This window comes from Haliotis asinina, chromosome 2, assembly GCF_037392515.1.
Source record: "Haliotis asinina isolate JCU_RB_2024 chromosome 2, JCU_Hal_asi_v2, whole genome shotgun sequence".
NCBI classification, from domain to species: domain Eukaryota; kingdom Metazoa; phylum Mollusca; class Gastropoda; order Lepetellida; family Haliotidae; genus Haliotis; species Haliotis asinina.
This window is the reverse complement of record NC_090281.1, coordinates 78,424,201-78,441,130: the sequence shown is the minus strand read 5'-3', so window position 1 is coordinate 78,441,130 and position 16,930 is coordinate 78,424,201. Positions and strand designations below refer to the sequence as shown.

Genomic DNA, 16,930 nt, shown 5'->3' with positions numbered 1-16,930 from the left:
GAAGCCGGAGCGGCGAACCGAAGTTGTCATAACCAACGCTGCACGTAAGTGACCGAGTAAGTCATGAAGAACTTTGCCCTGCCACTGGAAGATCGTCGTGAGATGATCCACCCTGGAGGCGTTGTCTTCTGATAGGTCTGCTGCAGCCGCTGAAGTAGCTGAGGCTAACGCCGAAATGGGTTTAAGCATACGCTTGAGTTCCGTGTCAATAGCTGCTAATTTGGAGTCCTGCACTTTATAAGCTGAGAGTGAAGAACTTGACAAGCGCTTGAGTGAGTCGTCCTGGGCTGCACCATTATCTGTGAAGTCTAGGCTGTGGATCTTGTAATCAGACTTCCTTGACTTAGACGCCTTGATCGTAGGATTCAGAGACAGCTTGGCAAAATCCTCGTCCAGGAGAGACACTGCATCCGCCACCATAGGATGAGGTGGAATGAGTAGTTCCGGGGACAAACGGATGGACGCCGGATTATTAGGATCGACTGACGGAGAAGGACAGTCAGGTAGCCTGTCAGCAATCCACTCAAACACTGCCGATAGTGGTAGATAGGTGCCATCATCCTCGCCTACACCTGCCTCTTCTTCATAGTCAGGGCAGAAGTGTTGCTCCTCCAAATCTTCCCAAGAGACTGAAGTCGATTCCCGCCGCTGGGTGGAAGAGGTAGAAGGCGTCCGAGTAGAAGAATCCTTCAGTGAAACTCGCGAGGCCTCTGGTGAACGTGAACGCCGGGTTCTGGAAGAGTGCCGAGGAGATCTGCATCGCGAACGGAAGCGCCGTCGTCTAGGAGAGTGTGAGCATGAGCGCGAGCGCCGGCGCCGACTACGGTGAGGAGAACGGGAGCGCCGATTCCTCGGAGATCTGGACCATGATCTGCGTCTCGAGCGCTCAGCTTCTAAGCGCCGAGCGCGCACCTCGTCTAGCTGACGTTGTAGCACCTCTTCTCTAGATAGCGTGTGAGAAATCCTGGGGATCCGGTAAGGCGCTGGCGGAGGCACAGGAGCCGGCGTCTGAACAAGCACTGGCGTAGGTATAGGTGCTGGTATTGGAACCAGTGAAGGTGTCCCCATCAAGGCTGTAGACGCTGACATGGGCATAGGCGCTGACGTAGGTGTCGGTGCTGGCATAGGCGTAGGCGTTGACGTTGAAATTAGTTCGGGAATCAAGGCAGGCGCTGACATGGGCGCTGGCACAGTAGCTGAGGTCGGCGCTGGCTCTCTAGTAGAAGTGCTGGGCGTCAGGAGAGACCGTAATAGCCTCTGAACTTCTGGGTGCGCTAAGGCGTCCGGACGGGATAAGTCAACAAAGGCGTCCGAACGAAGTGGCTCCGGAGACGATCGAACCGGCATCGTAGATGAGCGCTCCAAACCAGACGTCGGCGTTGGTGCTGTAAAGGTAGGCAGCTCCGGGTCGTCCTGTAAAGAACCTAAAGAAGAAGCTGGGGAAGACATTCTCCTCTTCCGCTGAGTAAACCTCTTTCTACGGACAGCTAAAAAGGTCTTGAAATCCGCCACTGAAAGACTAGTACAATGCTGACAGCGGCTGTCAAGGGAACAGGTCTGCGATGCACAATCCGGACACCAGGGGTGGGGATCCTTGGCTGACTTCTGCCCCTTGCAGACAGTACAAAACTGCCGAGTCATACACAGTTAACTGCAACAGATAAAAACATACCCGAAGCGTTAAATAAAACAATAACGCTAGAGGTAGAAACGAAAAACACCCCTACATAAAAAATGCAGCAAAAGCGCACCCCCAACCTAAAGTGGGTACGCCTGTAAGCTCGCGACAGCGACGGCTAGCAACCAACATGGCTACCTGTGAAACATGCCACGTGGGACAAAAAACACATGAAAAACGGCAAAAATCGGGAGGAAATACCATACAAAATAGCAGAACAGATGGAGGAAGTATTCCTGACGGAATAAAGAACCTCCAAGGCCGCCATGACACCTCACAAACGACGCAGGAAAACCAACATCGAAGTGAGAAAAAAAAGAAACATTTACAACACGAGGTAGCAAGGTAAGTGAAGTTAAATTCAATTTAACTAACCACACACCTAGGGAAACAAGACATACCTACCTGTTGAACGACAACTTTATTCAACACAATAGAAAACTCCGAGCGAAACAAACACGTCTGATCAGACGAACGCTAGAAGTAAAAGTGAATTTTGGGATGGCTCGCTTTCCCGCGAGTAGGGAGATCACGTCACTTCCATGACTACATCCGTAGATTATACGAGGTAGCCATTCAGGGAATGGCGAATCAACGTCTGTCTGATCTCTACTAGCGAAGCTTGAGGTAACATGCATAAGACCTATGGTAAGATAAGTTAAAAATTAAGACAGTTTACAGTATTTGGTATCAAACAATCTTTAACAAGTATCATAAAAATGGTACTTCACGGAAGCGAGTTTAGTATTCTGTTTATTACTCGCCAACATAAATTAACAGAAACTGCAGCGAAGGTGCCTACAGTGTGAGGATTCTCAGCTTTCCGCAAGTCTAGTAAAATTGAGACGGTGATATTAGCATTGTGACGTCTCAACTCTGAACCATTTTGACGCCATACGTCAAGCAGTCTTACACTAGAATAATACTGTTGTAAAAATATTTCACTGCAGAATCTTCAAATCTATCAAACATGTCATCACATCAAATTGCAAGGTTCACTGTCCACAATGTTGATCACTGGACAGTATGGTCCAGACTTGATGGTATACAGATCCATACCATATAGTTGGAATAGTGCTGAGTGTGGCGTAAAACAACGACCAAACAACCAGCCAAATAATCGTAGGAAAATATTTCCGGCTAATGTCCATATGTTGTTCAACACCTTATTCTGCAATATTTCAGCCATACAGAAGTGAGTGAGTGAGTGAGTGAGTGAGTATAGTTTCTAGGAGTGACTATTGAGGGATAAACAACTACGGCAATAGCGATAGTCTATTACAACATACTATTGTGAGAGTGAATGTCCAGTGCAACCAATTACTGCAATTTCTTTTGTTTTCCTTGAATTGCCTCATTTGAAGTCATTTCACAAAAGAATGTACACTGTAGATGAAATAAAGACAAAGTCAAGTAGTTCCAGTCTCTCTTAGTAACTGACAAGAGTTGAAATGCCTCATATGAAGTCATTTCACAAAAGAATGTACACTGTAGATGAAATAAAGACAAAGTCAAGTAGTTCCAGTCTCTTTTAATAATTGACAAGAGTTTTCATCAAGTAAACTGCTAACACATAAACTTATTGTTATTCACAATTTCAAAATGATTTAACCACTGGGCTACCTCACTGCCCTTTCTCAAAAGAAGTCAGGGGCCATCCAGTTCTTTTGAATAATCAGCATTTATCTGCCATGTGACTATACAGTCAAATGAAAGTATCAACTGGTCCCTCAACCAAATGGCAGGATGCTGTCAATGGCTGGCAGTGGTCTAGATGAGTAAATAGAAAAGATAAATGTTGTTTAAGAGGATGGCAGGCAACCGAAAAAGTCACAGCGTCTGACCACATAACCCATTTCCTTGCAATGCAAGACCAGCAGTGATTTACTGTCGGCCAATTCAAATGCAGAACCACCTAGTGTTTAGATTTTAACTCCACTCACCTCTGCAAATGCTTTAGAAGCAGATCCAACATGTCAAAGTTTGACTCGGGCAGCTGATGAACCAACTTGTGAATATCCAGAATTCTCAATGTCTTTGACTCTTGCTCTGAAACACATCAGGCATGGGTTGGGGGTATAAGTAGGCTGTGCTTGATAGTTTAATCTTCAACACAAATACATTTCTTTTGCAGAACATTATGGGATAAGGACAAACTTTATGGATGAACAACTACTTTATTCAGGTGAAACAACCTTTTGATACAGATTGTTATATCTTGTATGATGGCTTGAACACGCTACAAGAATCTGTAAGATACAAGAATTGAAAGGTCGCTTCACCTGAACAAAAAGAAGTTGTTCATCCATAAAGTTTACCCTTATCTGATTCTCCAACTTCTAAACATGACACTCAAAGGAAATTCAGAATGTTATTGTCACCTAAGGGAACAATATTCCAACTACGAAATGATCCATACAGGACTATGGCAACAAGTGGTTGAAAGACTGAACATCATCTAAAAGCTGTTGAGGTGCAGCAGCTAAGAATAGGTCTTCTCAAGGTGGGTTTCAGTCCAAGAACTACTGGGTCATTGAGACCACCCAGTCCATTATTTTGGGTAGAAAAGGTATGTGGGTCATACAGGCACAGTGACATGGTCATTCAGACATAGTGACCACTTAATCCTAATCTTGGTCTTCCCAAGGTGTTTTTCTGTCAAAGGACACATGTGTCACTGTGGCAATCCTGAATCCTGTCTTTAAAGCACAGGGTAGTTGGTCTGAGTCATAATGACATCATCATTCAGATCAAGGCTCATAAAACAAAATGGACAGATATACAAGTCTATTACCTTGCAAGCAGATAAAATATTCAAGTAGATCATGTGTTATCAAAAATCACCAAAAAGAAATAGATGTTTTGAGACAGAGGTCAACATATCACACTTATAGATACCACAGACTAGTTCCGAGTGCATGAAAAGTCTTGTGCCTGGGTCTGACTCTTAAATTTAGGCAAATACTGTGCTATACTTTATTACTGGCACAAACTGCAAGTATAGCCATACCATAATTAGCCATATACCACCCACAGTGGCACTAAAATGTAATTTGTTCCAAATATCAACATTTCACAAATTGGGACTTACTTGCTGCTTTGATAAACTCTTCATGAAGCTTGAAAGACATCAGTGGTTCGGGTAGAGACCTGCAAATACAACAAGAACTTCATGCTGCTATCAAGTTAAGGGAAGAATTCTTAGACAATGATGCAGAACGTACGGAAGACACTCTTGTGGAGCTAGGAACACAATGTAAGAATCATTTGTAGAGTGAGTGCGCATAGTTTCATGCGCTTTTTAGTAATATTCCAGCAATATCATTGTGTGAAACACCAGTAAAGGGCTTCAAACACTGTACCTATGTGGGGAACCAAATCCTAATCTTCGCTGCAACAATCAAATTCTTTAACCACTTGGCTAGCCACCATACCTCATAGCACTTTAGGCACTGAGGGGTCACGATATGACAGATATCCCAATACCACCGATGTTCCATGATTCAGCATCATGAGGTTCACTTCAAACCACAGGCTACCCCACTGCCAATGATGAGGTAGAGGTGAGGCTAGGTGAAATGTAGTTTAGCACCGCAAGATTATACCCTCCATATATAGCACTGGGGCATATCACTGACCAGACCAGACTTTGTTGTATCCACACTGAGCATAGCAAGTTCCATCTTTTAACATGACCAGGTTCTCTGGACAGACACTCCATTCACTTGACCATGGACATACAGACTAGAGTACACAATGGTGACCAGAGACTGACCTGAGGTAATTTTTCACAGCACTAGTGATTGTCTTGGTTTCCCAAGCAGTAGGATCATCCAGCTGTAACTTGTCTGATTTCCTCCTGTCTGTAGCACACAAGTAAAACAGTGAATAACAAGTCGTAAAGCAGGCAACCAAAGTGGTGTTTCAACGACTTAATCACCCTTGCTCGGACTGTCATCATAACTTGATAAGCTGCATCATATTTGCATATATATGTAGAAAGAAACAAATTTAGTCAAGTTCTGTTATCTTTCCAAAAATGTGAAGCACTGGGTGAGTGAGTAAGTGAATGAGTGAGTGAGAGAGAGGTTTTATGCTGCTTTTAGCAATATTCCAGCAGTATGGTAGAGTCATGAGAAATGGACTTCACTTACTGTAGCCATAAGGGGTATCAAACCCAGGCCTTTGGTGTCATGAGCTAATGCTTTGAACACAGGGTAATCATCCCTCTTGAGTGGGAGAGTAGGTAAATGATAATATGGCTCGACTTACCTAAACCCATCTGTATTAGCCTATTGACTTTAGAGTTGACTCCCACCACTCTGTACAGCCCCTGCTCCTGGAGACCTGAAGAAGGGAGAGAAAGCATTACAAAGGTGTGTCAGTATTTCAGTAACAGCATCTGGGATTCAATACCAAATTACCATATCCTGACAAGGTAAAGGAGACACAAAACGGCAGTATTTTAGGTGAAAAAGATCTCATAATATAAAGAGAATGCAAAAGATGGCACGTGTATATCTATAAAACATATGCATGAATGTACAACACTAAACACTGCGTGAAAGACCATATTACCCCTCTTTTCAACCGCTGCCAGGCATCTCTTCACAAATGTGAAACCAACATCGTCCAGGAAGGCTGCAAGTACCAGATGAAATCATAAAGAAGAAACAAGTTGATACAGTATCACATTCATTCTTTGACAATGAATTTGTGCTTGATAAAACTGATGACAACCATGGCTGATACTGACGCTATATCACAACACGTAAATCCTGGAAAGTTCTTCATCATGAGCATATTTTGAGTGGCTAACATCAGTTTTAAGGATATCAAAAATAACATGTATGTGCTGAATTTCAAACCATAATGGGGAAAACCATTAGTACTGACATGATAAATAACAGGGTAGAAAATAAAGATCATTTGAGATTGAGAGGGGGAAGTTCCTGGGTTGCTGAGAAGGAGAACATACCCACAACCAAACTTGAGTTTGCACATAAGAACACGTAAGAGAGATTCATCATTGAAGCTTTTGACTGTATCTGGGGAGTTTTGAGACACTGTTAAGATTACCAAACATCAAAGCAACTTTTGTTGGAATTGAAATTTTTAGAGGACAGTATCTACTGGCTGGCTGGCAGGACTTCTTAGTGTCATTGACATGACAAAATATTGCAGGTTAGCATACTTTCCTGAATACACTGTTGACATTAAACAACAATGAGCAATCAAGGAGTGAGGGAGTGAGGGAGTTTAGTTTTATGCCGCTTTTAGCAATATTCCAGCAATATCTAGGCGGGGGACACCAGAAAATGGGCTTCACACATTGTACCCACGTGGGGAATTGAACCCGGGTCTTCGGCGTAATGAGTGAACGTTTTAACCACTAGGCTATCCCACCGCCCCAGCAATCAAGGAAGCATTATGAGAGGCAAATAATTATTTTATTATAAACTGACAGAGTGTGATAGTATGTGGAAGGTGCATATTAGAAATACAACCCATTTGGCTTTTGGCTTGCTTGTTTGAACATAATAATTTCATGAAACCACAGTGTTTTCAGTCATATACAATCCTGCTCAAAGAATCACAGCTGGGACATGAGAAATGGGTTTGGCACATTTATCCATGAGTAGTATATATGTTGGTGTTACCAGACCACTTCCGTTGTAGTTTCCTATTCTTCCATATGGGGAATAGAAACTGAGTCTTCATCATGATGAGGGGACACTTTAGCCACTAGAATACCCAACCATCCACACTGTACCAGACAAGCCAGTATATAGGAAGCACACTATCAACCTCGTCACACAGCAAGACCACCTGATCTATTTTATTCTAATGTTAAGAGTAGCAGACTGTGACCTATTGTAACTTGATCTCCAAAAACACTCACCTTCTTCATTTCTTGCTTTCGGAGCATGGTACACCTGCAATAAGACCCATATCTTAAATAGTTCATAGCGACTTACTGAATGAACATGCATCCAGAATAGCTCATATCATATAGTAATTAATCACCACAAATACCTTCAAAAGTTCATAACGAGCAATTCAATTGACCCTACTATGTTCTTGATATGATATGTATATATTCCAAAAACATCTAACTGCACAACAAAATTCTGGGAAAGTTTTCATCAAAATTAATTAAATTAGGTCATTAGCTGTAATGTCAAGACAAAAGGTATAGACCGTACACAGTATGCCAGAAACAAAGAAGTTTCATTCATTAGTTTGTTTTTTCTTCAGCACCACACTCCGCAATATTCCTGCTATATGGCATCTTCAAATCATCGACTCCTGACCAAACACTCCAGTAATCAACAGCAGCCTGGATATAAGGACTGGTGTCAAGTCAATGCACATGACCTCCCAATCCCATCAGATAATACGTATGACATGGTATGGTGAAGGGTCAAGTCTAACCCATTTCTTCATGGGAAAAACAAAGACAGGAATTCACATATGACATACCGGTTCCTTCCCATCCATAGCACTCATCCAGGCCTTCCTATCTTCTTCGGATAAACACTGGAAAGTCATGGTCACATTTCTGAAACAAGGAGAAAGGCCTCTGCATTCACCATGAAGTGGCTTATCAGTCTGCAGTCACATCATCACCATAAATGAATAAAAGAGTGAGTGAGTTCACTTTTACGCCACACTCAGCAATATTCCAGCTATATGGCTGCGGTCTGTAAATAATAGAGTCTGGACCAGACAATCCATTGACCAACAACATGAGCATTGATCTGTGCAATTGGGAACTGATGACATGTGTTAACCAAGTCAGTGAGCCTGACCATCCGATCCCATTAGTGGTCTCTTATGACAAGCATAGTCCCCTTTCATGGCAAGCATGGGTTGCTGAAGGCCTATTCTATCCCGGGACCTTCACGGGTAAATGAATAAAAGAACAGTCTTTGCCAAAACAATTCAGTCTATAAGCCTCAATATAGCTGCTAGCATCACATGCTGAAAAATATAGTGTTATGATATTAAGTAAGTAGTGAGTGAGTGACTGATTTTAGTGTTATGCTTCCCTCAGCAATATTCCAGCTATATGGTAACAGTCTGCAACCATCAATCCAGTGATTGATAGCATAAGCATCAATCTACACAGTTGGGATCTGACAACAAGTGTCAGTGAGCCTGACCATCCATCTATTAGCATTAATCACTGAACAGAATTTTACTCAAATGGAGTCGGACGCTAATGTTTACTGTTGTAATCAGCATGTTAACATTATCATATGAGCAGCCTGTGGTAAATCAAGGCTGTATCAGAATAACCAGATGTTGATAATGTGAACACCTCCACACAAATAAGTGTAACATCATACACAGGGACTACTAAACAAGTGTCTGTTGGACATCATTTATCATAAAACAAGTTGTTTCAAAACATTTTGAAATGAGTTGTAAGATAAATGGCATCTGACAGACACGAGGACAGTAATCTATTTCATAAAACACCATAAAAATCACACCATTTCATGGTCCAATAGATTCAAATGTCACATTTTCTCACCATAGCTGTGCAGTAATAGAGAACGTAACGTTATGAATGAGTGATGACACTTATCTTCCAAATCACTACTCATCCCCAAGGTGAACGTCCACTAAGGAGTTTCTGATAAATGTGGATGATTTTAATTCTTGCAAGCATGAAATATTTGAATGTGTGACAATATTATTGTTGTACGGTGGCTGACATCATCGGAAGATTGTTTTGGATCTCTCTGCACATTAGGGATCTGTACTTGTGTACCAGTTTACGTTCAATGTTATCCCATCTACCGGAGCCAAAACTATTGAGTGTGTGTAATAAGGTGCAAGCCATGTGATAGAATGTGACAATGAGGTTACGTTCACTATCAATGGGGGGACTACTCTTCTTTGCTGGGAAATGCTACAGAATTTACGCAGCTGTCAGTATGAAATGCGAGTTGATTACATCTTGTATGTCATGAAGACATGAACTTCGCATTATCATGCCTCGGAGGAATATCTTAAAAGCAATGACTTGTGTGTAGATTAACCGTTTCAGTACACTTTTATTTGTTTACATTGTTTCAATGAGTGTGTTTTGCTTCTGATTGTCATGAGTGAATTTTTAAAACTGGAATCTTAAGCGAAAGAATCATTATGTTTACCAATAACATGTTTCTGTTCCACTGAAGCACAAGCAACTTATCAATGAATTTTATTGAGGAAAGTAGTCTGTCATAACTTGACCCTAGGTCATCATCATGAGTAGCCAATTATGGAATTAGAAATCAATCTTACACATATGTGATACCAGTTTTATCACATGGGTTTCTCACCCACAGGTGTGTAAGAATATCAGTTATTGCTAGATAAAAATCACGTCTAACCTCCCATTCAAATCCATAATTATTATGAAAGGAGATTCCCACTCTTTCACAAGTGGCATGCTGTACACAGTTCCAGTCTGCACCAATAAGTTCCAACTGACTAGACCATGTCAGTCTGTACAATCTTAGTTCCAGACAAAGTAAAAGAATGTATCACCAGGGATGACTAGGTTATAGGTACAGATTTAGAACATAATCTCCTCTTTCCATAAGACCTTGATAAAAACTTGATAAAGAGATTGTATTTCACATAATCAATAGAATATAGGCACAGTTTTACAACAAATCCAGTCTCAGCTGCCCAGTCATATGACCACTTACCATGCAGTGCCATGACATTTCTCTAAGAAATGAGAAACAGCACTAACACATTCCTGTATTTTCGAGTGAAACATGACAACTTCCATGTTTCTATCTCCTGCACAACACCAGCTGATAAGGAAATAAATGCTTCCAAACATTTACCATGTGGCAAACTTACGTGATAAATGTACTTACTTTTCTTTCACTGTTAGATCAAAACAGAAGCGTTTCTCTATGGAATCTGAGGCACGTCTGAAAGGAGACCAGTCATGATTCAACAACTGTCGATGATCAGGTGATACAACTTGAGGGAACAAAGCAAAATATTCAAAAAGTTAGAGAGTGATTATATTCCCACAGTATGACAGGGTACAAAGGAAATGGGCTTCACACACTGTACCCATGTGTACCCAGGTTTTTGCCGTGACAAGTGATGATTTTACCACAAGGCTACCCTGCTCCCCAAATTGTTCAAATGGTTATAATTAATAACATGTATGAACAGCACATACAACTGCTCAAAATGTTAAACACTTTTGGATATTACTTCTCCTTTGGAACAGTGGGGTAGCCTAGTGGTTAAAGCATTTGCTTGTAACATCAAATGTCCAGAATTGATTAAATACAGTGGAAGGAGCATGGCCCAGAAAAGGGCTTCACACACTGTAAACATGTGGAGAATCAAACCCAGACATTCATCATGACAACCGAACACTTTAACCATTAAGATTTTGTACCTCCTCGACATAGGTAATTAAGTACTCATACCTAACACAGGAATCAAGGACATAGCGGTCGGGAGTACTCTGAAACACAGGAAGAGGATATACGCGATAAATACTCAAAGAATCTATGACATTTTTGTGCATTATGTCTGTTTGATTGGTTTGTTGTTCAATGCCACACTCAGGAAAATTTCAGCTATAACAATGGTCTGTAAATAATAACGCCTCATCCATACAATCCACTGACCGATGTCATGAGCACCAATCTACACAATTAGGATACCATGACATGCACCAAACAAATATTGGGTCCTGACCACACAATCCCATTGGTATGTCTCATTTCTAACCCAGATCTTCATGGGTGTGTGCCCACATAAGTAGTGTCTCCACATGCAAGGAATGAAGTCTAACTAATAAGTTCATTTGCATGACCTGCATAGAAACTGGATCACATCCTTTTTGATGGCCTAACACAGCCAACACTGAATACAACATAAACGGACATAAATAAACAGACACAATAACCATCTCAGGAGGAGGAAGTAAAGTAAATGTTAGCTAATGAATAAACTACAGTAAGGGTCAATGCTGCCAACTTGGCAATAAAAGAATTGTGGATAAATTTTTGTTTGTATCGTCACTTTTAATGATGCCAGCTTGAGGTTACAGGAAAGACATTATTACAAGCAGATGTTGCCTGACAAACACAGAATATATCATAGATTCACAACCATGTAGGCTCCACCATACCATCTTGCCTCCCATCTGGTTGTACAGGATCATGTAGAATTCCTTGGTTTCCTTCTTGTACTGGCAGTAGTATTTGGTCCATGTTGTTCCCAGAGCCTCTGTAAACAGCAACCAAACATCAACACTGATGTGAAAACTATTGCTCAATAGTAAATAGACATAACAAAATCCCTATTATTTCTTGTGACATCAAAGCTATTATTAATATTGTTATACTTTGCTCCCTAATCTATCATATTTGACCTTGTTTGATCTTTATTATCTTTATTACCACAAGGAAACTCATACTTTCATCTTTTGGCGCCTTTACTATTAACCATCAGGCACCCTTACCATCTTTCACAATCATAACTGTTAGGCATCCTTTATTATCTTAACCACTTGGCACCCTATAGTACCTACTGCTAATATTATCGTAAAGACTAGACACCCTATAGTACCTTCTACCGATATTATCGTAAAGACTAGACACCACTTTGCTCCCTGTAGTACCTTCTACCAATATTATCGTAAAGACTAGACACCCTTTAGTACCTTTGGCCTTTTTAAAACTAGCCACTAGGCAAACTCCATTATATCAAGCCTTTGGCCCCCTTCAAAATGAACCAGTATACACCATTACCATCTTTTATTATCTAAACCTGTAGGCATCCTAAAACTTAACCACCCAGCTGCATTCCTTATTTTAACCCTTTGTGTACCTGTTACTATCATTCGGGTTGTATGGTTCTAGGTCAGAAGGGTGACCACATTCTGTAAGACAACATTCACGCATTCTCTTCCAGGACAACAAGTGGTACTTACTTTTCTCCAAGAGATACAGGTACCCCTGGCGTGTAAATCCTCGCATGGTCCCAGATGACTCTATGGGCCTCTGTGCAACACAACTCTATGTTACAGCATGACATAGAAGAGCTCAGAAACACATTACTCCTTATCCCTTAATAATTTTTTTATTTGAGCTTTAAAAGAATCAGCTTTTTATTTGCACTATAAATGAGTCAGCTTTAATACTTAAAGATCAACTCATTTTAAGAACTGAATTCAAGATCTCTATAAACTCTAATGTTTAAGCAAAGACCTGTTATTGCAAACAAATTTCATCCACATTTTGCCAAAGCATGTATAACAGATCAAACATCTATGAGACTGACAATTACATATGCTTAACGATTTCCACTGCTTTTTTTCAGTTTTCTGATCTGACAGAAACTGCCATAGAGTGAAATGAGTTGGGTTTGCTAACCCCATCATACATCTGATCCTGGGACATATTCAGATATTGAAATTTTAATCTCAAGGTACTGCTCCTTAATCTAGGCCTGTTAATACCAGAAATGAAATCTCTCAGTCAATGCTTGAGGAGGGATATATACATTCATGGTTCATGATTTCAAACTGTTTCCCCTCAAGCAGTCCTGTTCATACCAGAAACAAGATTCTCAAGGCACATGAAATAAGTATTCATGAAGTGAATGATTAAATGGTTACTTCCTATAGGGACCATCTTGCAGAAACTTGCACAGGGGTAGAAAACTATATATCACAAGATAGAACAGTTCAACTTTCACCTCAGAACAACAATCAACTCTTTCTGATAATTCTGTATGAGTTTTGGACTTAGTAACCTTTCTGCTTGAACGTAGGCCACCATTACTGGATGTAACTGATGTCTTTCTGTCAGAATAAGCATGCTGCTCAATGGTCTGTGAAAGTGGAAAAACAAAAGTATAGCATGTTGTTTAACAGAACCTCATGTAATGTATGTGCTATCTGCAGCAATCATATCCTTGTGCAGGTCTATGAAAGTATCTCTACACAGAGCTGTCCAATAGTGCTTTCCCAGTATATTCCTGTTCCAAGCTAGCATCTGGATTATATAATTCAGCAAAATACATGCAGTGAGAACTGAAATGAAATTTCTTTGATGATTCACTTATAGGACACTTACCTTCAAAATCTAAATACTTATCATGAGACCATACAAAATATTTTCACTTTTTAAGTTTGAAAGCTGACCAGAAAAAACCCCCAACAATTCAACCACTATGTTGCTCAGGGATCCATACCCTCGCGAGGAGTCTAAAACAGTTCATTTGCATATTTATTTTTGGAAAATCTCCCCCCAAAAAACCTACAAAACCCCAAACCAAAACACTATCCAAAATAAAAGAGTCCAATTTAACAAGTACACTGATATTGCTTGATTAGATTGTAACTGTACATTAGGAAGTGAATTATGGAGCAGTTTTCATTGGATTACAGCCTAGATACATTATAGCAGGGCTGTCAATAGCATATACTTTTAATCAGGAGTCTTTCAGGAAAACACTTTGGTACCAGCCATAGCACTGAGTAGTGACAAGTCAGAATAAAAATAGTGAGAGCAACAAAGACATACAGTTACTGCAGATGCGTATCTGTGTCCTCAGCAGCAATGGAAATTCATTCTTTGTAAACAAAACAAACTATGTTTATGTTGCTGGATGAAAAATAAACAACAAAAGTTTAAAATAAAATGAAAAGTGTGGACATTGGCAGTGAATGTTCGTGGAGGGCTTTACAACTGCAGCATGCATGTGGTCTTGTGATCATATGAAACAATGTACATAAACAATGTGCTACCAGTGTCAAAGGGATATTTATAGATATGCCACTGTGAACCATGCTGGAACTGAACCTGTTTCTTGTGTGAAGCACTACTGCTAGACACATATTCGATGATCCTGCGCTCTAAACGCATTTGTGACAAGAGAGGCAGTACAACGAATTGGGCGAGTACACTTGGCTGCTACAGGTAGCTTGACGATTTTGCACGTGCAATACATGCTAACCGTGACATGAAATCAACACCGCATATTCCTTCGAATGCAATTTCAGGCATAAGATACTGATGTTCCGCGCTAACCTTTAGTTAAGAAGAAGACAAATACTAGTAGATGATTGGGGCATTGACAAGCATTTTAGATATTCAACAATTTTGTTTTAAAAAACCCAGGAAAATGTCATTTGCTTCGTGAAATTTATTGGTGGTCCTAAACATATTTCCTCAGTATATTGTGTTGATTCAATTTGTTGGGATTGTACCTGTTCCCAAATCGAGTATGCTATAACAATTCAAGCGTGAAACGCACGGGGAAAATTAACTTCTCGATATTTATCAGACAAATTGTCTCCCTCTTGTTTCAAGTGGATAGTTCTGTGGGGCGTTCCCAAGTATGCAAATTGGGGTCATTTGTCAGGTCGTGGATCATCTTATATGTGTTTACCAGTAGTCACTGGGATATGTATGACACAATGACCTTTGCTGGATTTGAACATGTTTCTTGCTTTAAGGACAACCACTGGGCTATGTATGACACAATGACCTTTGTTGGAACTGAACATGTTTCTTGCTTGAAGCACTAGCATAGGGCTATGTATGACACAATGACCTTTGTTGGAAATGAACATGTTTCTTGCTTGAAGCACTATCACTGGACTTTGTATGACACAATGACCTTTGTTGGAAATGAACATGTTTCTTGCTTGAAGCACTAGCACTGGACTATGTATGACACAACGACCTTTGTTGGAACTGAACATGTTTCTTGCTTGAAGCACTAGCACTGGACTATGTATGACACAATGACCTCTGTTGGAACTGAACATGTTTCTTGTTTAAAGCACTGGCACTGGAATATGTATGACACAGTGATCTTTGTTTGAACTGAACATGCTTTTTGCTTGAAGCACTAGCATTGGGACATGTATGGTACAATGACCTTTGTTGGAACTGAACATATTTCTTGCTTGAAGCACTAGCACTGGACTATGTATGACACAATGATCTTTGTTGGAACTGAACATGTTTCTTGCTTGAAGCACTAGCACTGGACTATGTATGACACAATGACCTTTGTTGGAACTGAACATGTTTCTTGCCTGAAGCACTAGCACAGTGCTATGTATGACACAATGACCTTTGAACGTGACAGTATTGTACCCACATACTAACAAGTGAGAGGTCGCTCAAAAAAAGAATTCGGGTATATTTCTGTAGCAACTGTTCTGACAACACTAAAAACACCATTAGTAGACACAGATTGTCCAATGACTGATACCATGACATGGATTACTTAAATGACAATGATCACTCACAACAGAGCCCAACAAGTCATCAACTGCTTGACAAATCAAAAAGAATCATGCAAACATTCAACAACATCAACAAGAGTCCAAGTCCTCAATACCCTAACATATCAACAAGAATCATGTACACATTTAATGCAACAAAGATAACAATGGCATGAAATTAGATTATGATAGGGTTAGCGACCTCTGCAAGGTGCTTGTCAGTCTACAATACATCACATTTCGGTGCTCTAACTACATTCAAATAAGACTGTGGCAAAATGTGGATCACTTCATGTCAATTCACATGCATATCTTCGAAATGTGAGATCTTCTACTTGCATCATTCAAAAGTAATTCATCTAGTCATGCATTGATCATGTCCACAACATAGTATATTTCTACAAAATTACTTCATTAAGAGTAAACATGTTAACAGAATCTATTATAAAAAATATAATAAATTAAAATTTGATCAACAATAAAATAGGCTACTGTCATCTATAGCAGAAAGGAATGGGAAGAGAAGGATAATCTACAACACATTTAGTTGTACTATGGGATGTATACAGAAGAGAGTGCCCTTACCAAGAATGCAGGTGCGCCCGACGCTGGGAGCTATAAAGAAGCCAGCGTTAGTGTCAGATGGTGGAAGCTACTGGTAAATTCAAAACTGGGTCTTCAGATAATTCAGCTCACTACATAGTTAGCGTTGGTTTATATGTCATTTCACAGGAAATCATCCGATTGGCCAGAATTGGATGTTCTGATCATCAGTGTGTTAGAAAATCAGTTTTTGTTTGTTTACTTGTTGTTTAAAGCTGCACTCAGAAATATTCCAGGTATGTGATAGCGGTGTGTAATAAATACAGATGTCAGAAGAAGCCAAATGAGACAAGCTGGAAGTGTCAGTAAATTTAGAACACAAGATACTGTGTAAAAAGCCTAAAAGCCAAACAAGTAAATCTTGT

At 40.2% G+C, this 16,930-nt stretch overlaps 1 protein-coding gene across 4 annotated transcripts in view; it reads right to left on the bottom strand.

Moving 5' to 3' along the window:
• LOC137274378 (rho GTPase-activating protein 26-like) overlaps positions 1-16,930 on the bottom strand; it is a 78,444-nt gene that overhangs the window by 19,685 nt on the left and 41,829 nt on the right. For 3 of the 4 annotated variants that reach the window (XM_067807530.1, XM_067807532.1, XM_067807531.1), the window contains 11 exons: positions 12,651-12,720; positions 11,847-11,944; positions 11,137-11,174; positions 10,564-10,620; positions 8,162-8,240; positions 7,581-7,614; positions 6,257-6,319; positions 5,951-6,025; positions 5,454-5,541; positions 4,770-4,828; positions 3,622-3,727 (listed from right to left, as the gene is read on the bottom strand). In XM_067807530.1, the coding sequence (XP_067663631.1) occupies positions 3,622-3,727; positions 4,770-4,828; positions 5,454-5,541; positions 5,951-6,025; positions 6,257-6,319; positions 7,581-7,614; positions 8,162-8,240; positions 10,564-10,620; positions 11,137-11,174; positions 11,847-11,944; positions 12,651-12,720 (767 nt within the window). Of the gene's footprint in view, positions 1-3,621; positions 3,728-4,769; positions 4,829-5,453; positions 5,542-5,950; positions 6,026-6,256; positions 6,320-7,580; positions 7,615-8,161; positions 8,241-10,563; positions 10,621-11,136; positions 11,175-11,846; positions 11,945-12,650; positions 12,721-13,474; positions 13,553-16,930 lie in introns of all 4 variants that reach the window. The other variant, XM_067807529.1, reaches the window with a different exon arrangement.